Genomic DNA, 22960 nt, shown 5'->3' on the forward strand with positions numbered 1-22960 from the left:
ACTAAGTGTGAAGCCCTGCCCTAACAGCTTTACTTATCTCATTTCTCACAGCAGTCACACAATGATGCTTGACAGTTCTGCCTCCTATCTTACAGATGAGGAAACCGAAATCTAGTGAGATAACCCAAGATCATTCAGGTATGAAGTGGTAGGTGGAGTTCAAACCTGAATCAGTCTGCCTTTGCAGTTTAGACTGGGAACTGTGGCAAGACAGTGTCTCCCTGTTACAGAAAGAAATGCCCTCTTCTGGGATGTCCTGTCCTTCCCACACTCCTGAGTCCTGGGGTGATGTGCTCCCACCAATCCTCAGGGTTCAAAGCTGAGGGTTGCTTTTCTAAAAACTACCCTGGGATGACACATTTTAAAAACAGAAGTGCCCCTTTTCCTTCTCATACCCCTAGCATTATTGCCACTTTCTGTCTCTTCAAGTTCTGTGGGATGGACTTAGGCAAAAAGCCACTCCCGTAACCTCTTATTTTCTTTTTTTAAAATGTTATTTAAAAAATATTATGATACAACCTGATGTGAGAAGAGGAGACACGGTCACTTTGTTTGAGCCTCTTTAGAGAAAGTCCAAGTAGCAAATGAACTTGATACTATTTCACTTTGTAGGAGGAAATAACATGTTTCCATTGCTCAGTGATGAATCTAATGATAAAATCTCGATTGAGCCAGCTCTATATTTTGTTAACATTTTTATTGCTACGTGCTCCCAATACAACAAACAGCATCAGTAGTGTACACTTTGATAAAAAGGAATTTTTAGCTTAGTAGAAAAGGAAGCTCAAAGATCAGAAGTGTAATGAATATATACATCTTTATGGGAGGTGTATGTGTGTGTCCAGGTTTCTCTGTGTTCCCCTGTGGACCAGATGCATGCACACGCAAGCAAACTAGAGGAGAATTTCATGCTCGGGAAATTTTTAGGGGAAAAAAATGACTTCTATTTGAGGTTCAGGGATTGTTTTACAATCTGGAATTCACCTAATTCATTTGACTTTCAAAAGTCTTGCACCAAGTAGCAGCGATTCTTTAGAGGTATAGAGTCAATAGGTGAAGCTGTTATTTTTACCATGGTTAAAAGGCAAACGTTCTTGCACATTCTGTGCTTTGAGAAGCTAACATATCTATATTTTAGTTTGCATAATGTATTTTTAGACAGTTCAGGAACTGACCTCCAAATCACTGTGCTGTCAACACTTATCTTTCTTTTAAGTGTAATTCATGAAGTATTTATCTCCTTCACATACTTCTTTTTTGGTGTTTTTAATTCCCTATTTCTTTAAACAGCTAGCTATCTGAGCCCATACTATTTTATGTTTCGTCAAAGGGGAAAAAGTTACCAACTTTGCATCAACTACTCTAAAAATGCAAAATTTGCATAACGTCAATTTTGTTCAATTTTAGCTCTTTGATTTGGCTGCTGTAGTTTGCTTAAATTTCTCCTCTGTGTACAGAACAAAGCATGCATCTCTAATTATGTCTCTCTAGTTTACCAAAATATGTCATTGATATTAGCGTAAATATTTAGTACATAAAAATACTATCAAGAAAAAAATCAACTTTTAATAAATATCTTCAGTTCTGAATTCTATATACAAGTACTTTACATCTACTCCCTGGAGAGAGCATTTCTGGCTTCACTGTGACTAAGGTGATCACTGACATAAATTACTAGCACATTATCGCAGTCAGATGCATGGTGGTTCTGAACATGTAGATATGAACCATGAGGAAAATAAATATTGCAACCATTGACAAATGCTTTCTTGAAGCTGCTTCCAGAGCCCTAAAGCCCTGCTATACTTGATTGTTATTTCTAGTTCAACGATGCTTTTCTCAGCTACTGACATACAAACAAATGATCTCAGTACATTTTTCCTTTGTTAATAATTACAGTACATTGAGTATACCTGTTTGTATATGTCAACAATGGGACCATTAAAAACAACACAGGAAAGCAGGACAATTCAATGGTGTCTATTGAGGCCCTGGTAAAAGGGTTTCCATTTTGTCCTGCACAGGCTCATTTACTGGTCTCTGTTCCCTGTGACTGCAAGTATACTAAGACACCAAACTTATTCTTTTTTATTTAAAGTATGGAAGGTAATAGGTAAGTTGAAATCTCTATATCTGCAGCTTATCTGTTTTTTTTTTTTCTGTAATTTAGGTGTCACATTGTTGATCAAACAAAACCACACAACAAAACCCGTTGTATTGTCAGTAGCGGTGTTTCTAACTTCTTTGTAATATTCTGCTTTGAAAATCAACTCATAGAACGTCAAATAAGGCAATACTCAATGACAGGCACCTAGAATATCCAGAAATGTAATATAGTAAACAATCATTTGAGAACACATCTCTTAAAATAATACTGATTTCTGCAATATACAGTATTTACACAACAGCTGCAAATTTGCTCATACAATATTTCTAATATAGATAAATAGGAATACAAGTCTAAGAATTCTTTGCTCCATTTTCAAAACCTTTTGTTAAAATGTAAACCATTGGCACCTCTTTTTAATTTTTACTGTAACTTTTTAAAAACAACAACAAAAAGATCAGCTGATATGCACAATTGATTCCAGTCCCTTTTCTGCTTTAGAAAATGACCAACACGCTTAGCAACTTACTTTCCTTCGGTTAATAATCTTTGGTGCTTTCTTCCAATGAATTCTGGTAAATGAGTCAATGCAGAACAAAAGGAGGATGAAAGCAACTAGAAAGTGAACCAGCACTTTTTGTTCTTCCACGTACAGATAAAATGAGTTGATGATTTATGGAGATTTCCACTTTAAACAAGCTGTATGCACCACAGGGAGAGCGAGCTTGTCCAGATTTTCCATTGATGTCTAGCCTTTTGGCTTCACTTTCTCATCTTTCCAATGTGGATGATCTTAGCGGACGTCTCTTGTCAATAATCTTTTCATCTTTCTTTGAGGTTCTTGCCTGAGAAGAAGCACCTATGGAATCACTGGCTGCAAGGAAGGGGGCAGCAGCCATTTGTGGAGATGAACTGAGGTGGCCACTCTTGGTGGGTGGGGAGGCCAGTCTCAGAGTCTTATTTTCTGCTGGCTGAGCTCTCCTCTGGGGTAGGTTAGCACCACTGGATTTACTGTTTGGCCTGAAAGCAGCATGTGCATTTGGACCTCCTACAGAAGAGATCCTGCTCAAAGATTTCTTCTTCTCAGCAGGAGTCTCTAAATAGTAAGGAACCAAAGATGTAGGCATCATTAGAGATTCGGGGAGGTCACTGGAGTTAAAGATAGCATCATCATGAGTTTCAGCAGCTTCTGGAAGGTATGGTGGTGGCAGGGTGCTGCTGCGCTTGCTACATGACTCACAACATAACTTGTTATAACCTGGTATGGAGCAGTATCGCGCCAGCACCTCCATTTGACAGAATATGGATTTGTCTCCCAAACATGGCTCATCTGCAAAGATTAAAAGACAACAAAATGAGACATACATCCAAACATAAAAGGAGAACAACACGGATGGAGCTAGAAGGCATTAAGCTAAGTGAAATAAGTCAGACAGAGAAAGATAGATACTGTATGATTTCGCTTATATGTGGAATCTAAAAAACAAAACAAACAAAACAAAAAACAGAATCATAGATACAGAGAACAAATGGGCAATTGCTGAGGGAGGGGCAAAACAGGTGAAGGGGATTAAGAGGTACAAACCTCCAGTTATAAAATAAATAGGCCATAGGGAGGTGACATACAGCATAAGGAATATCGCCAGTCACATGTTAATAGCTTTCTATGGGGACAGACTCATTGTGGTGATCATTTCATAATGTATGCAAATACATTATGCATAGTGTATGCAAAATCACCAGGTAGTGCATCTGAAACTAACATAATACTGTATTTCAACTATATTTCATTTTAAATATAAAAATAAATATAACTAAAAATGAATAAAAGGAGGGAAGAAGCTTAAATCGTATATGAATATAAAAAATTTTAAGTAAAAGCTAACATTTATGGGAGTTGCCACATTAGACTTCACGTTAAAAATATGAATATTAGGATGAATTTACTAAAATAAGTATTCTCTATGTGCAAAGCACTTGAATTGACCAGCACTTTCACATCTCCATCAAGAGTCTTCAGATCAAGGGTAATTTTTTCTTCCTAGTAGAAATACATATCTGATTTTAGAATGAGAAAATAGAATTAGTTTTACCATATTTTTAAGATATAGAGGGCACTGTTTTTTTAAATTTTATGATAGTTTTTTCTTTATAATAGAGTAGCCTCTATATTAAATTTAAATTTAAAATCAAAATAAATACTAAAGACCTGTTGGAACATATTAAATCTTAAAACTATATTACCAAAAGAAAAATCAAGATACTATTTTGATTTGGAGAACATTCTCCAGAGTGAAGGCAACAGTTTCATGTTTACCATTGAACGTTCTCAGGTTATTTGTTATTTGAAAGCACAAATCTGGGTAAAGGGTGCGAGCTTTCTTATGAACAATTCATGGTTCTTTAATTTCATTGAATTGATAGACTTTAAAGAGTACTAAAGTAACACTCACAAAACACTTGGTAGGTGTGTGTGTACAGACTATTTCTATTATTTTTTAATTTTATTGATCATAGGTTATAAGAATTAGATTTCAAAAAATCCAAACATTGAGCTCATGAAAATGTTAGTTTGTATTTCTTTTCAGCCATTCCAGAGCATATCCTATGCAGAGAGCCCAGGCACACAGTCCAACACAGAATACTGATCCCACATCCAATTAATAAATGCAAAGAATTGTAAATTGTGGGATTTATATGATATAGTCACTTAAAATTACAATGTAATATTAGGTGATTCTACATTGCTAGGTAAGGAACCTGCTATATAACTTGCCAAAGAAATTAAATCCCTTTTCTAAAGTTCGAGGGGAAAAAAAGAGGGTCAGTTGTCAGGGCCAAAACATGCTAAACTTACCACCTTTGTTAGCGTTATAATGCCATGCCCACTTCCCAAGTTGTGGAATGACTTGTATTTCCCTCACGTTTACACATCTATGATACAGTATGATGTGTTTGAATAATTCATATTAGCTAAGATAATAATCTAATTACGTTGTAAATGCCTGAGAATCACATTAATGGGTTTCACCTCAAGTATCAATCCCTTTTCCTATCTGAATTATTTTTTCTATGCCTATAGCTTTCTATGCCTATAACATTTTCTTTTGGCTTAAGGAAAAGTATCAAGCAAATTCTTGCTGACAGTTGGGCATATTTGCAGAAATATATACCTCTACCAGTTATTAAGATCAATAAAGCTTATTCGAAAAGTGTTTAACCTCCTGACAGTAATGCCTAAGTAAGAGTAAAATACTATGGTGACGGGAAATGTTATAGCTTCTAACTAGGTAAATTTGTTCTTTTGGCTTTTACTTGTGATTTGAAGTTTCAAATATACTTTCCAGAGAAAAATGATTAAATATGTAAGTCCTTTGTCTCCCCCTCATGGTCATACTTGTTCATGCCACCCCACATTTCAAAGGAAAATGTACAAAGAAATATTTTATAAGGTTTCTTTGGAAGAGTAGACAGACAGTGGGAGGATAGGAAGAGAGAGAGGGAGAGAGAGACAGGCACAGAGAATCAGAGGGGAAGGGACACGGGGGCTGGGACAGAGAGAAGGCAGGGAAGTCAAGAGACATGGGGAGATGGAGAGACAGATGCAGAGTGGCAGAGACAGGGAGGTGGGCAGGGAGGGTGAGGAAGGACAGAGAAAAGTGGAGGAGAAAGACACTGACAGACACATGTGCCAGAAAAGGGGGAAGGAGGAGTGTTAGAGAGAAAAAGAGGGAAATAGAGAAAAAGGAGAGTCAGGAAGAGATGAGGAGAGAAAGAGGAAAGGGAGAGAGCAGGAGAAAGAGAAAAGAGGTAGAGGTAGGGAGACTGGGGGGGGAGAGAGAGAGAGAGAGAGAGAGAGAGAGAATGAGAAGAAAGAGGTGGAAAAAGCACGAGTGATATACACAGAAAGTGAGCAACATACAGACAGCAAGTGACAGCAAGTCAGAGACAGAGAGCGAAACCCACAGAGGAAAGGAGAGGAGAGAAAAGTGGGGATAGAAAATGAGACACAGGGCTTCCCTGGTGGCGCAGTGGTTGAGAGTCTGCCTGCCGATGCAGGGGACGCGGGTTCGTGCCCCGGTCCGGGAAGATCCCACATGCCGCGGAGCGGCTGGGCCCGTAAGCCATGGCCGCTGAGCCTGTGCGTCCGGAGCCTGTGCTCCGCAACGGGAGAGGCCACAACACTGAGAGGCCTGCATACCGCAAACAAACAAAAAAAATGAGACACAAAGGACGCAGAGAGAGACAGAAAAGGAGGAAGAAGGAGACAGTGATAGAAACTGAAACCATCCAATATATGCTATTTGTTTTACAATAGCAAATGAAATTATACAGATGTCCCCTGACTTATGACGGTTCTACTTACGATTTTTGGACTTTATGATGGTGTGAAAGCCATATGCATTCAGTAGTACTTTGAATGTGGATCTTTTCTGAGCTAGGGATACATGGAATGATACTCTTTTGTGATGCTGGGCAGCGCAGCAGCTGCAGCTCCCAGTCAGCCAGGCGACCACGAGGGCAAACGACTGACACACTTATAACCATTCTGTACCCAGACAACCATTCTGTTTTTTATCTTCAGTATAGTATTCAATAAATTATATGAGGTATTCAACACTTTATTATCAAATAGGCCTTGTGTTAGATGATTTTGCCCAACTGTAGGCAAACGTAAGTGTTTGGAGCACGCTAGGCTATGGTGTTCAGTAGGTTAGGTGTTTTAAATGCATTTTCGACTGACAGTATTTTCAACTTAGGATGAGTTTATCAGGATGTAACTCCATTGTAAATTGAGGAAGATCTGTACTTTAAAGAAAAGAGACTCCGCTTTTGCAATATGGCAAGAGTAAGGCAAATTTTAGCATATGCACAAGGTATCTATTTTGAAAGCACGCTGTTCAAGTCTATGAAAATGGATGAGCAGGTATTGGAAGTGGCTTTGTGAATGACATTTATCATCCACATGCCTAAATTGAATGATTTTAGTAAAGTATTGCCAAACCTTCTGCATTATTATGCCTTTGACAATGATGTGAAGTCATAAAGAAAATCAAAGAGAGAAAACACGTAGCTCCTTCTAGAAACACAAATTGACAGAAGCTACATATACATGACACGGCCCTCACCCCAGCATTACTGCCTACTGGGAACCACAGAGGCCGCAGCGGTTATGATAACTAAGTGGAGGGGACATTGCCGCAGACACCCATCTTAAAGAACTCTATTAAGCTAATATCTCAAGGGTGTTTTCCTTTAGTCATTTTTCAGTAAGCAAATGGAAATTCCAGAGCTTGCCCAGAAAGGAAGTTCTGCTTTTTGAAGCTCAAAAACCATGATCAGAACAGTGAAATCAATCAGTGTCACACCTACCATTACAGGGAGGCAGCTGACAGGCTCGGACAGACTCAGGCTTTTCACCATCGCAGTGGTCACCCGCCCTGCAGAGGACCTGCCTCACCTCTGTCCCTTCGCCGCAGGTTACTGAACACTACAGAAACAAAGGCTGTGATTATAGACGTTTATTCCACCAGGACTGTCTTTCTTCCTTTCCCCATGTGCACACTCAGACACACACATGAACACACGAGCACACACGCATACACAGCTCTGGAGTTCTTTCTCTACGGCCCAGTGTTACAGTGACTTGGGAGACAGAGAATCCTAGCTTTACCCTGGGAGCATTGTTCTTTCTCTGAAAGCTTCATAGAATTGCTGTAGGACTAAATGAAGGCAAAGGAGACAATGTATATAAAACAGTTATGCCTGGCATATAGTAAGCATTTGATGCCAAACAAGTCACTGTTATAATGTAACACCTTCTGTAGTTCCTAAAAGCAGTAGTGGAGCCCGTTTTCAGAGAGCCTGTCACAGATTGAGCTTCCCATTCTCTCACCTTGCTTACAAATGGTGAATTTACTGACATGCTATGTTGGTTAATTAAACCTCTTTGGAACTACTATTACTCTTTTCCCACAAATTCATTTCTTTAAGGAATGGGCTAACTGCTCTAAAACTAAGCCCAGAAACAGCCGTGCTATTGATCTAGGTAGGAGCTGTAGAGGAGGGATGCTTGTTCCAGGACTCTGAGGGGAACAAGGCATGAGTTATCCTTAAGGTCCTGTGCAGGTCACTTTCATTTGCCTGTTCCTTCCCTCCTGGGCCTGCTCTCCACTCCCTCCTTTGTCCTCTGTCTACTTTTTGCTGCCCTTTCCTCCGATCCACTCTACTATCACCCCCTGATTCTTCACTTGGAGTTTTTAGATATATCAAAGAACTGTGGTTAATACGGGCAATGAGACACTGATCGAGCCAGTCACCAAGCAGACGTCATCTGGACAGGCACCGACTGGGCGCTGGGGAAGCAAAGCACCTGGTTTTTTGAGAAATGCATGGACTAGTGGCAAGCACAGGCTCAAAGACAGGAGTTACAGTACACTGCCGTGATCAGCAAGCCACTGGAAGGCCTCTTTGCCTTTGGAATGTGGAGGAAGGACTGCCGGGAAGGGCAGCCCTGGAAGGTGGTATTTTGGACCATGGAGCTGAGCCTTGATGGATGAAGGGCAGATGGTCACATAGGAGCAGTGGGAGGGGCAAGCCAGCCAAAAGGGAGGAGGCTCAGACCAGCATGGGCTTTGAAACAGTAAACAGTTTACTCAGACTGGGACAAAGAGTTAGAATAAAGGAAGATGAACACAGAAGAGTTATCATGGGATTTATTGTGGTTGTCATTTTGCAATGTATACAAATATCCAATCATTAAGTTGTACACCTGACTCTAAGGTAACGTTACATCAACTACGCTTCAACAAAAAGAAAAAAAAGAAGCGTTCCTGTGGTGTCAAATGGGGCAGGGCCCTGCATTCAAGGTCAGGGGTATGGAATGTATCCAGGAGGAAAGGTGCAGTCCAGAAAAAATACCGGACATCAGATCAGTCACTTTTCAGAGGCCTCTGTGTCACAAGATATCCAAACGTGGTTTGCCCCCATCAACTAATCTTTCATGCAAACACTGTTTTAACCTGTGAGTTTTTCCTAATACCTACAGATGCGTAATGCTTCCAAAATATGTGACAGTTTCGCAATTCACACAAAGCCTACCTGATACGGAAGCCAAATTAAAATATACTTCACGTCCTTACCCCTCCCCCCCCACCGCCCCCCGCCAATGCACACAGAATTCGCACACCCACCTCGTTCCAGGGCCCCGTTTTCCACTGGGCCGGGCAGGGCACTCTGTTACAAGGCCGGCGGCTCTCTGGACGGCCCCCCACGCAGTACTTGCTGTGCACCGAGCGGTTGGTGCCATCGTGGGACGGCTGGAGGCAGCGCACGGCGCGGAGCTGATAGCCGGAACTGCCACAGGTTTTGGTGCAGTGCTCCCATTCTTCTGCCGCCCAGCTGAGGATGGGGGTTAAGACTGAACTTGGCGACCGGGCTGCGTGGTGTGCCCCTCCCTGCACTGCAAGCCTAGCTCTTTCTGCCCTCTGAATGACGTGCCCCCGCCCCACGGGGCAGGTTCAGAAAGACGGGCACATCAAACAAAAAGTCTGAAAACTTTCTAACAGTCATAGGCGGGGCACATCTATTTGTTATGCCCTAGTATTCTGTCTCCCAGTGACTGTGAAACAACCTTCTATTTTCCAAAAGGATCATCCTTAGAGGGTTTCTGAAACTCATCTTAAAGTTGTCCCCTTAGGTTCAGGCATGATGGTAGTTTCCCAAAATAGCACCAACTCATAAAGAAGATGTGGCACATATATCCAATGGAATATTACTCAGCCATAAAAAATGAAATAATGCCATTTACAGTAGCACGAATGGACCTAGAGATTAACATACTAAGTGAAGGAAGTCAGAGAAAGACAAGTATCATGATATCACTTATATGTGGAATATAAAAATATGCTAAAAATGAACTTATTTACAAAACAGAAATAGATTCACACACATAGAAAACAAACTTATGGTTACCAAAGGGGAAAGGGGGTGGAGGAGTGATAAATTAAGAGTTTGGGATCAGCAGATACAAGCGGCTATATATAAAAGAGCTAATCAACAAGAACCCCACTATATAGCACAGGGAACTCTGCTCAATATTTTGTAATAACCTATAAGGGAAAAGAATCTGAAAAAGAACATATATATATATATATATATAACTGAATCACTTTGCTGTCTACCTGAAACTAACACAACATTGTAAATCAACTATACTTCAATAAAAATAAAATAGAAACCAACTCATTATAATAAATAATTATAAAATTATAAAAACAACTCATTAAAATAAATAAAACCAACTAATTCTCAGCCATATTGCCTCACAGTGTTAAATATCTGAAAGGAAATTTAAAAAGGCTCCATCTGATGCCTGCTATGACAAGGTGATTTGGTTGCTGCTGCTTTTTCATTACCTCATGAGTTTACTCATGTTTGAATATTCTAAATGAGATTACAGTTCCATCTCTATGCTTGTTGCTGTGAAGGCTACCTGACATATCCATCATGTTTGGAAAATTCAGTTCTTCATATAGGCCCTTATTGGACCTGATGAAAAGGTAAAGGTTGTATGCATCTGGGCCTGAGCAGAAACTACTTCCATGAATATACCTGATAGAAATATTTCCAAGGAATTTATTTTCAAAAAGATATCCTATGGGACATTCCCAAATTCGATGTCCAAATTCGATGTCAGTGCCCCAGCCCTCTCCAAATTAGCTATGGATACAATATGACAGACAGTTCGTCATTGCATATGTCCCAAAGGGTTGTCACCATTGATTCCAACTAGGTAATCAATCTGTTAGTATGTAATGGAGGCATTCTATTTATCCTTTCCGAAGTTACTTTCCCTGTGCAATTTTTTTTCTTTTTGTATGTATGGAGCACCAAAATATAAACAGGTTAAAACCTTGGCAGTCTTTGCTATTCAGAGCTTAAGACTGCCATAGGTTTTCAACTGGCAGTAGAAAGAATTGTGGCAACTAAAATTTTACTCAATTTTGAAGGCTTCCACTGTGACTCTGACTTAAAGATAGGTGTTAACATGAGAAGTATATACTTCATAGTCATAGATACTTTCTGTTACCTTATTCCCTCCTGAAATTCCCAGAATGACAATAAAAAAATACATAGAATGGCATACACTCGTAAAGTGTTCAGCATGATGGTTTGATTTACATATATTGTGAGATGACTACCACAACAGGTTTAGTTACATCCATCATCTCATATAGATGCAAAGAAAGAAAAGAAAAAACAATTCTCCTTGTGGTGAAAACTCTCAGGATCTACTGTCTCCATAACATTCCTATGTATCATACAGAAGTTTAATGCTGCATTCTATACACATGTGAACAGCCAGTGTTCACCAGACACAGAAAGTCTCTAACGCAAATGCTGAACGAAGGGAAAAAAAAGATAGAAGAAGTAATGCACAAAAAAGCAAATAATCTTTAAGAGCCTAAGAAAGATAAACGAATATATTACATCTTTGAAATAAGAATCAAATGTCTGGAAAACAGAACATCTGATAAACAAAACAGCACTTGGATGTTAACACTCTCTTGGATGTTAATGACATAATAGCAAAAATGGAAAAATTCAGCAGGAAGAACAGTAAATACCAGGAGAGAAAAGAAAAGAAAAGAATTAGATCTGTCTAGAAACCCTAACTACAAATTTCCCAGAAAGAATACAGAAAATCATAGGGGAAACTTTTCAAAGAAAAAATACAAGAAAATTTCCCAGAGGTAAAAGATATTAGTTTTGTGTTTTAAAAAGTCTACAAATATACAGCACAAGAGATGAGAAAAAATGAGCACAAAGGCAGTTTATCACTATGAAATTTCAAGACACTAGGAACAAAATGATCCTACAAACTTTGAAAGACAGAAAAAAAAAAAAGAGGTCACATAGAAATAATTGAGAATTAGAATAGCAAATGACTTTTCAAGAGCATAACTGGAGTCTAGAAAATAATGGAGCAAGTTTATAAATTCTGAGAAAAATATAGGTTGGAATGGTATACATACGTGTGTGTCCAAATGATCAAGAGTAAGAGTAGAAGAAAGACTTCTCATACACCCTTATACTTTAACCTATTATATACTTTTCTTAGGTGTATAGAAGCTTAATTCTTATATAAAATTTTTCCTTTCTATATAGTTTTTTCATGAAACGACTGAAAGATATGCCCTACCAGAATGAATGAATACTCTAAAAGATAAGAAAAAGAATGCAGAAAACAGGAGGTCCAATACAAGAGACATGCAGTAGGAATCCCTTGGAGGATGGTAAAAAGAAGCCCCAGGAAGGAAGCTGTGTAGGAGCTCAGGCAGGAGCTAGAACACAGAGAACTCTCTGGGACATGTCTCTAAGAAGACACAAGGACAGGATACTTGAGTGCGTAGCATTTAGAGGAGAAGAGTTTGGGGATGAATTAGTGAAAAGTAGTAGAAAATGATACATAAAAATCAAGACATTCACTAACTCTAGGAGAAACAAAGTTTAGTAAGAAAAGAAACAGAAGCAGAGCATGCTAAGTGACTCAACTCTCAAGAGAGACACATGTTGTTAGAATAATATGAACTCTGAATATCAATATCAGTATTGATACACACACACACACACACACACACACGCACAAATGAATTTATATATAAAACAGAAAGAGACTCACATAGAAAACAAACTCAAACTTATGGTTACCAAAGGGGAAAGAGAGGGAAGGAGGGATAAATTAAGAGTATGGGATTAACAGATACAAATTACTATACATAAAATAGAAAAGCAACAAAGATTTACTGTATAGCACAGGGAACTACTGATATATTCAATATCTTGTAATAACCTATAACATAAGATAATCTAAAAAAAATACATAACTGAACCACTTTGCTGTACACCTGAAACTAACACAATATTGCAAGTCAACTATATTTCAATAAAAAAAGAGAAGAATAAATAAAAGCAGTTATTTTTGAGAAGCAGAGATATGGGAAAAAAACCCACAGGACTACAGGTTTATATAATTCCTGTGAAATGATCTGATCATTGTAACCAGGTATATGTATTAGCTTTGACTAAAAATTAAGTTAAAACTAAAAAGAGCTAAAGACATTTAAATCCTTTTTATTTTGTCCTCAGTATATGATAGTTAAAATAAACACTTACAGTGGATGTGTACACTCTTGAATATTGCACATTCTTCTAATAGGTTTTGGCTTTTTGTTGGCCTCACAGAAGCTACGATGAACCATTTTATTATCACTTTTCCTACGGCATCCATATTTAGTGTACTGGAAACCTGGTAAGAGAAATATATTTCTTTGGATTTAATCACTTATTCATTCCATCATACATTTGACCATTCACTCATTCATTCATTTATCAAATATTTATTGAGTCATAAGTCAGGCACTGTTCTAGGTGCTGAAGTTTCAGAAGCATATTAGTTAAATAAAAATTAAATAAACAAAAATCCTTTATCTTTAATAAATATTACAAAGTATTAAATAGCAACTGCATGCTTGTTAATAAACTAGACCCTGATAAATAGTCTCCTGTGAGAGTCAGATATGAAAACTATGGCGACAATACCCAGTGACATAGGCTTCTACAGAAAAGACATAAAGAAAATTGTAGGTCTCTTTGAATGGCTTTTCCCAACAGATGGGAGAGGATCTGTTCTTAAAAGCCTCGAATGTCAGACAAATGTTTGGACTTTATCCAGGGAGTTACTGAAGGTCTCCACAAGCACTGACTTAGACGTTTAAAAAAATATGTGTATATATTTTTTAATTTTGAAAAATTTCAAATCTACAAAAAACGTGTAAGGAAAGCACAATGAACATGTTATATGCCTTGCATCTAGGTTAACTTTGTGTTACCATGTCACCATATTTGATATATATTTATATATATATTAATTATAATATATAATACACATACTATATATACATTTATATATAAAATGTTGCTGAACCATTTGAGAGTAAGTTGCTGACATCCTGATTCTTCACTTCCAAATACCTCAGCTCATAACAAGCACATTCTCTTACATAACCACAGTATAATCTTAAAATCAGAATATTTAACACAAATATAATACTATTATCTAGTATAAAGATGATATTCAAAATTTATCAATTGTCCCTAGAATGTTCTTTATAGAAATGCTTTTCCAATCAATGATCATGCACTGCATTTAGTTTTCACAGAATTAGTTAGGAATAGTTTCTGAGCCTCTTTTTATCTTTTAATATTTTTGAAATGTATAAGCCAGCTGTTTTACAAAATGTCCCACACTTTGGGTTTCTTTGTCAACTAATGATTAGATTCATTCAGGTTTTCACTTTGGGCAAGAATATTACATAAATTATGCTGTGTCAAATATCATATATTAACGCATATATGTGGAATCTAGAAAATGGTACAGATGAACCGGTTTGCAAGGCAGAAAGAGAGACACAGACGTAGAGAACAAACATACGGACACCAAGGGGGGAAAGGGGTGGGATGAACTGGGAGATTGGGAATGACATATATACACTAACATGTATAAAACAGATAACTAATGAGAACCTGCTGTATAGCACAGGGAACTCTACTTCACTTCGCTGTACAGCAGAAACTAACAGAACATTGTAAAACAACTATACCCCTGTAAAAAAAAGAATTATGTTGTGTCTTTAGGGTAACACATTAGGAGACTGAAGGATCTGAATCAGGGAAATAATATAATTCTACTCAAATTCATTCATTCTTCCATTCAAGAAAGATTACCCTGGAAATAAACGAAGAGAAGAAAATCAAATTTAGTTGGTTAGTTAAGAGACCTTTGCAATAATCTTCCCTTCCAAAGTTGTGAAGGAAATCTGGTGAGGGAGGAATAGATCTGGTAGATAACAAAAAAGTGTATCTGATAAGTCTTGTGACCAAGTAGATGTTGACAATACAACAGAAGGGAGGATCCAAATTATATAAGCATCTTGTGATGAATAAATTGTCATTTAAAATAATTATCTAAAAACATTTTATGCCCCCTCTGGAGGAAAAAAAACTTTAAAAATACATCCTTGAATTTAAAATTATGAAATATTTACCCAGGCATTCCCTATACAAACAACAAAATAATTTCTTGTTCTCAATTATTCAGTATCATTGTGAGAGAATTCTGTCTAGGCCAGTTCCATTCTGGAGCATTTGTTGTTCTGAGCTAGAGGAATGGATGATGGCAGAGATTGAGAAACTCTGAGAACAGCTTAATGGGTCTACTCTAGAGAGAGCAGAGAGGCGGCAGAAAGCAGTACAAACATGTATGAAGAAGCCAGACTACCTCCCTGGGTTTGTATCTCATGGCCCCAGGCAAGTTACTGATCTTCCCTGTGCTTCAGTTTCCCTATCAGTACGATAGAGGTAATAATAGTACTGACCTCATAGAGCCATTGTGAGCGTTCATCATTAATATGTAAAATGGTATCTGGTACATAGTGCAACTAAGAGCTCTTTCATTATTAACGCTGAAAAGAAATGCATAGGTATGGAAAGTAAAAGTGGAAAAGAAGAAAGGCAAGAACCAGAGGACACTGAATTTGGGAGAGTCTGGAAAGAGTATAGTGACTAAGGGTAACACTACATGGATATGAGACAAGGAGGAAAGGCAAGGGGATTTTTAAGAAGGTCTACCGCTGTTATGAATGGATTCCTATCCTTTGTAGATCCTGAGATTTCAGTCAAAATGCTTTGTATTATTCAGTTTTGGTTATAGTTGGTGTTTCTCAGATTGTGGCCTCAATTAGAGATAATCCTTAAGGCAGAAGGAAGAAGATTGGCTTTTATATGAATTACATTTTAATATAATAAATGTGTTCAATTGTTACCTCCACCACAGGGTTTGGAACACTGAGACCAGCTCTTCAATGCCCACTCAAAAGTATCTAATTCTTCCTGGATGACATTGTTGTTGTTGATTGTAGGTGCAGAGTCCTCATGGATGATGTACTTATATGTCAGGCTAGAGCGCGTATCATTCTCTTGAGGTATAATCTAACATACACATGAAATAGATATGTAAATCACCTGAGAGAGTATTAAATTTGAATGAAAAAATTACAAATATTTCAGAATGTGTATCTTATTAAAATTGGAAGACTTTCAAGTAGCTTCTAAAAATAGAATGTTTTTCTATCACTAAAGTACAGGTATGCCCTGTTTGAGGAAAAAAAAAAGCAAATATATAAAATATCTTGGCATTAAAAAGTAAAAAAAAATCCACCAAGGAGTAAGAAAAAAATTTGTATTATAAAAATAATAACCTTACAATAAAATTCACCACAAATTTCCTCAAGTTATATATCTCCTGAGTGTACTTAAAAATTATTGTTTGAAAGACTGTTTTGTTATGATAATAAAGATAATAATGTTCCATCCAGAAAATATAGACATCATGGAAAAATATAAAGAAAATAAAAATCATCCATAATTCCAGTAAACCAGAGAAAACTAAAGTCACTTTTATTATTTTGGAATATAGCCTCAAGATATCTGCATATTATCTGTGTGTGTGTGTGTGCGTGCGTGTGTGTGTGCGTGTGTGTGTGTGTGTGTACACACATACATACTTTTCTGGTCTTGCTTATTTCACTTAATGTGTCACACACATTTCCCAAGACAGTAAATATTCTTTGAAGACATACTTTTTAAATGTCAGCATAGTGGTTAATCCTAGTGTGCGTTATTTAATCATATAAATGAATATTTATATTTTATCCCCAGTTTTGTGATGATTTCTGATTCTCTTTAGTATGCTAAAGGGTACAAACACTTTTTTATAGCTCTCATAATAGACTAGTGAATGGCCCTTCAGAACAGTTAGAACAATTATTACTTTCACGATGAAAGTATATGACAACGCCCCCATTCAGCACTGCATATTATATCACTTTCCTCTTTGTTAACCGAATGGGCAAAAGATTGTTGTCTTAATTGTTATTTATTTGATAAATAGTAAAGTTTAATGGTCACTTGTATTTTGCCCAATATGTGTTGCATGCTCATGTTAAGTCCTCTTTTTTTTATTGCTATACATACCTTTTTTTCCTAAATAATCTATGCAATAGGAGTATTAATCCTTTTTATAAGAAACTTTGCAAACATATTCTGTTTTTTATTTGATTTTTAGTTCATTAGCAAAGCACTCTTTTTAAAAAAAATAGTTTTTAATGACTTTCATGTAGCTTTTATAGGATTATATCAATTACACAAAAGGAGAAACATGTGCAGTTCATTAGTGTTTTAAACTAAACTTTTAGAAACAGCTTTTGTTTGATACTAAACCCGCTAGGGTGAAGGATTTGGTTATCTAGGTTCTCTTTTTCCCCCTTAGTCTTTGTTTTTAAAACAGTATTAAAAATTGAGCATCAATCCCTATATTGGCCCTTATATGTGGCTAGATGTCTAAGGTTTCAACCCCAGATGGCCTAGCTGCCATGCTCTGGGGCTCCGAACCTGGGGTTCCAGTCTTTCAGAGAGGAAAAGAAAGGCCATGATGACAGAGCACAGCTTGTCCATAACCCCTGTCCTAGCTACACATTTCCTTCTTATATCGCCAGCCCACATGGCTCCCTGGGGTCACACTAATATCACTGGCAAAGACTTAAGGCAGGGCTCTGAGGCCAGACACCTGTGCTCCTGGAAAAGAACGCTCTGTCGTTACATACGAGTAAAACAGAGCTTCTGATCTCCAATCATTCAAACTTAAAATAATCTAAATAAAAGTTTGATTAATGTATATTTTCCTATAAAGTTATCTAACCTAAGGAAGAGAATGAGAGTCTAGAAATAAGCCCACTTAAATGTGGACAATTAATTTCTGACATCGATGAAAAGGCAATTTAATGGAGAAAGGACAGTTTTTTCAACAAATGGTGCTGGACACTGTGGTGGCTGAAAAAATGTGTCCACAAGTCTTTTGACACTTTCCCTCTCAATAAATGGAGCTTAATTCTTCTCCCCTTCAGTGGGGGGCTGGACTCAGTGACTTACTTCTAGTAAACAGCAGCAGACATGAAAGGATGTCACTTCTAAGATTAGGTTAAGACTGACTTTTGTCTTGGTTGCACTCTCTCACTTTCTCAGTCACTTGAATCACTCACTGTTGGAAGCCAGCTGTCATGTGGACAGGACACTTAAGCAGCCAGTGGGCTCATGTAGTAAGGAACAGAAGCCTGCCAACCACCACGTGAAGAAGCCTGGGAGCAATCTTCCAAGGCCTTTCAACAACCATGTGACTGAGCTGGGAACTGAAAAGATTCTCTGCACTGGAGCCTTGAGGTGACTGCCGCCAGAGCTGAGAGCATCCTCATGAGATTCCCTGAGCCAGAACTAGCCAGGTAATAAGCTACTACCAGATACCTGACCCAGAGAAACTATGAGATAATAATGTTGCTTGTGTTCAGCCACCAAGTTTGGGGTAATCTGTTATGCAACAATAGATAATATGGACACCCATATGCAAAACTAATAACCTAACCTAGACAAAATGTATATAAAAATTAGCTTAAATGGTTCATAAATTTAAATGATTAAAATGTAAAACTTACCAAAAAAGGAAAATATTTTGACCTTGGATTCGGCAAAAAAAAAAAAATCTTATATAATAAGAAAGTCTTGATCCGTAAAAGGAAAAATTGATAAATTGGACTTCAATAAAGTTAAAATATTTTCTTTGTGAAAGACACTACTAAGAGAAGGAAAAGAAACTACAGAGTAGAAGAAAATATTTGAAAGCCACATTTCACAGAGGACTTATATATTGAGTGTATATAAAGAACTCTGAAAACTTAAAAAGAAAAAGGCAACCTACTTTAACAATGGGCAAAAGATTTGGACACTTTATCAATGAGAAATAATTTTCAAATTTAAAAAAAGACTTAGAACCGAGTGGGAAGATTTGATTTTAGATTAGTATAATATTTTTACAGGGAATCCGATAAATACTGGTATACAGAATCTAACAATATTCAAATTAAGTTGATGGCTTCTGCTTTCGTCCATGAGGAAGTAATAGAGTTGCCTTCCTGATATTAAAAAGAATAAAACTGGATAGAATATTTGAGGGAATTTTTTCTGCAATAAATAACATGGCAAAGGACAATGATCCCTGTGAGAAGAGTAACATGCCAGGCGGGTCCTGGCTTCCTGACAGGGCCACGTCTGGACCCTGGTACTGGGAGCTGGAGCCCAAGCCAAGACAGCAGTCTCACTGAACTGAGGAGGGTGGAGTTCTGGAACTTTCAGGGCAGGGCACTAAAGAAAAGGGGGCTTTATGGAGGGTGGTCCAGAAAGCTGCATGGGTCTGAGACTGAGGTCTGGTCCGTGCATGCCCAGGCCAAGACACCATGACGTCTGTGAATGAATGGCTGCTGCAGGGCTGAGAGCAGCACAGAGATACCTGAGGACAGGCAGGGCTGAGGGCCCTAGGTGTTCTTATGGCCTCCTTAACACTTCAGGTATTCAGTTAAGGCACCAGAAAGCCATGCCATAAAAATAAGAACAAAATTGAAATACACCAGCCCTAAGAAAAGATAAACCAAGCCTCAAAGGATTAGTGGGAATGGACAATAAATTAACTACCAGACAGACAGTGCTTTTAAGGAAGGCAACATAAACCAAATGCCCTACAACTTATCATCTATACTGCTCAGTGTACAATAAAAAAGTGTAAGAAGTATGAAAATCTGAACCATAATCAAGAAAAAAAAAAAAGCAGCCCATAGAAGCAGACAGTATGAAATCTCAGGACTTAGAGGAAAAGTTGGACATAATGAGTGAAAATACATGGACATCTCAGCAGAGAAATGAAAATTATAAAAAAAGAAAAAAGAACCGAATGGAAATTCTAGAAAACAAAAGTACACCATCTGACATGTAAACTTTACTGGATGGGCTCAATGACAGATTGGAGACCACATAAGACAGTCAGTGAACTTGAAAACAGTTCAACAGAAATTATCCAATTTGAAGAACAGAGAAAAGACAAAGACTACAAAAGGACTGAACAAAGTCTAAGACACTTGTGGAACAATTTCAACTGGTTTAACATACATGTAAATGAGTCCCAGGAATAGAAAAGAAAGAGATGGGGAAAAAAGCATAAACTTGAAGACATAATGGAAAATTTACCTCAATTTGGTGAAAAACATCAACCTACAGAGCCAAGATGCTTGGTGAACCCCAAGCCAGATACATACAAAGAACATCACAAACTAAGCACGCCGCAGGCAAACTATGAAACAAACCAAAACAAAACAAAAAGGAGAAAATTGCAAAATGCAGCCAGAGAAAACTGACACATTAAATGCACAGCAGCAACCTAAATGAGGTTGACTTCTCATCATAAATAACAGCTTCAAGAAGACAAATGCTACATAAATGAGTCAAGACAGCTCCTGTATATTGGGCCCTAGGTTGCTTATTTATTCACAGCAAGTTGAGACCCACCCATTAGCTCTAAAGCCAGCTGGCACCAAACTCAGATTTTCATATATCCAGTTGTTTTAAATGTAGCCCAAAAAAGTAGATTTCTAGCCATCTGGAGCCTGCTGCTTGCTTTGCACCCCAAATCCACTAATTATAAATAAGACTTTGTGGCCATCAGGACCCCAAGCTGCTGCTGCTACCTGTTGGAGTTCTCAGACCCAGAGTCTCCCCGCTGTGCTGCTGAGTGACATCACCTAGACACATAAACCCCTTCTCGAGTTCCCCTTCCCTCACGAGTTACCTTGCCCTTGTCTCCCTCCTGATGGTGGCCCCATAAGCAAACCTGCTAAGGTACCACCCAAACAATATGTGTGGGTGCTACTGCCACCTCATGGTCATATCTGTTTCCTAGATCAGCCCCCAAATTCCTGGAACTCCCTACAACAACAGAAAAACATCTTTCAAGTGCTGAGAGAGAGAAAAAAACAAAACAAAAACTAGCCACTCCCAATTTTGTATCTAGTGAAGATATTCTTTAAGAATGAGGGTGAAATAAAGATGTTTTCAGAGAATTGAAAGCTGAGAGAATAATTTGCTAGCATGCATACCCGCACCACGAGAAATGCTAAGGGAAGTTCTTTATATTGAAGGTAAATGATACTAGATGGAAAATCAGATTTACAGAGAAAAACGAAGAGCATCAGAGATGGTAAATATGTGGCTAAATATAAAAATCTATTTTTTCTCTTGTCTTTAAAACATAACTGATTACTAAAATCAAAACTCATAATACTGTATTATTTGGTTTATAACATATATATAATAAAATATATGACAAAGCTGCCCAAAGAATAAAGAGGGGAGGATACATGGAATTATAAAAAACAAGCAAGGTAAACACGTTTTGAGATAAATTAATTATAAAAATATAAACTAAACCAACTACATAGTGAGCCTGTAATGCCACATACCAAGACAATAACAGGATCATGTAAAGGTCCATCGGTGTGAAGAGTTTCAATGTCATCTTCAATGTTATAATCCCATTCCACGCCAAGATCTATGAAGGTCTTCGACTTGGCTTCCTCCCCTTTGCCATTTAAAATATAGTGGCCTGTAGCCTGATTCTTAATTGCTGAAGGATGAAAAATGAGTAACCGGCATACATTTTATTTTATCATATTACAGCTTTGAAGATCCATATTAAGTCTATCCCCTTCTATAAATGAAAGACTGTGTTTATGAGCATCAAAGCAATCAAAATGAGTGTTACTTCTGATAGGACTCCTACTTCATTCATTAGGCATTCAAAATTCTCAAGAAGCATTCCTAACCAGTTAAAAACAGTGGCAAGATGGTTAAATAAGAAATAAAAATTAACAAATATTCCCATTTGAAAACACTGCCAAAGAGGTCAACAGTTTCTAACCCATTCATCATATACATTTCCTCAGGAAGGTGGTAATATTTTTAAAATACAATTAATATAAATGATTTATGCTAAGACAGAATATAACATAATGTCTTTTTTTTACTGTGTATCTCTTTCAAGTTAAGGCAAAATATTATAGGTACTCAAAACAGTTGAACTAATCTTTAGGCCAACAAACAATTAGTCCTTATGACTATAAAATTCTAAGGTCACATTACCTACTTATATGACCAGGAAAAGCTCTTTACTGGTGATAGAATTTGTAATATACTATAGATTTAGTATACCTTATAAAATAAAATGCTTTCTCTAATGGATAAAAAATAACAGACGGGATTTCAAAGTTTGGAGGTACATCGGCATTTAATGATGTTAGGAAATAAAATTTCAAAAGTTGTTACCATTACCGAAAATGTGCAGAAAACATGAGTAGTTTTAGTTAAATGCATTTATTCCCCTTGAAATTTTTAAACTAGTCTAATTTTTCCAAGGAGAATAATCTGAACTCTAGAATCAAAAGTAGGGAATTTCAGTTACTGGAGAAAGAAATACAGTTAGACAGCAGAGACTATTTTGGAATCTAGTAGTGAATATACTTTAAATACCAAAAAGAAAAAAATTCTACGAAACACCATAAAACAATCCATTTTTTAAGTTACAGAAGTTTAGGAAAGTAATTTACTATAAATTTTCATAGGTTTGACAGATGTGTCAGTTTCAGAAATCTTCTTAGTGCTTTTATAGCTCAAGGAATATGTGAAAGCTATGTTTACATTTGTACATTCACTTTGAATACAAACCCCTTTAGAGTGACATTTCTACGTGATCCTCTCATAAAGGAGGAAAAGAATCTTCTTTTAGAAACTATAAACAGGATAATTTGCAGATAATAAACAGAAAACATGAAGAAAATGAATCTGCATGTGCCAGTCAGA

At 37.3% G+C, this 22960-nt stretch overlaps 1 protein-coding gene across 1 annotated transcript in view; it reads right to left on the reverse strand.

Annotated features, from left to right (window-relative positions):
• Positions 1-537: 537 nt before the first annotated feature.
• ADAMTS3 (ADAM metallopeptidase with thrombospondin type 1 motif 3) overlaps positions 538-22960 on the reverse strand; it is a 153037-nt gene continuing 130614 nt past the window's right edge. Inside the window, exons 15-20 of the mRNA XM_089911263.1 lie at positions 21565-21728; positions 15994-16159; positions 13286-13418; positions 9301-9508; positions 7481-7598; positions 538-3437 (exon numbers count right to left, since the gene is read on the reverse strand). Coding sequence (XP_089767389.1) covers positions 2878-3437; positions 7481-7598; positions 9301-9508; positions 13286-13418; positions 15994-16159; positions 21565-21728 — 1349 coding nt within the window. The 3' untranslated portion in view covers positions 538-2877. The remainder of the gene's footprint in view (positions 3438-7480; positions 7599-9300; positions 9509-13285; positions 13419-15993; positions 16160-21564; positions 21729-22960) is intronic.

The sequence above is a fragment of the Delphinapterus leucas genome, chromosome 5, assembly GCF_059928025.1.
Source record: "Delphinapterus leucas isolate spDelLeu-1000000601 "Yukka" chromosome 5, BTC_Dleu_Yukka2, whole genome shotgun sequence".
NCBI lineage: Eukaryota > Metazoa > Chordata > Mammalia > Artiodactyla > Monodontidae > Delphinapterus > Delphinapterus leucas.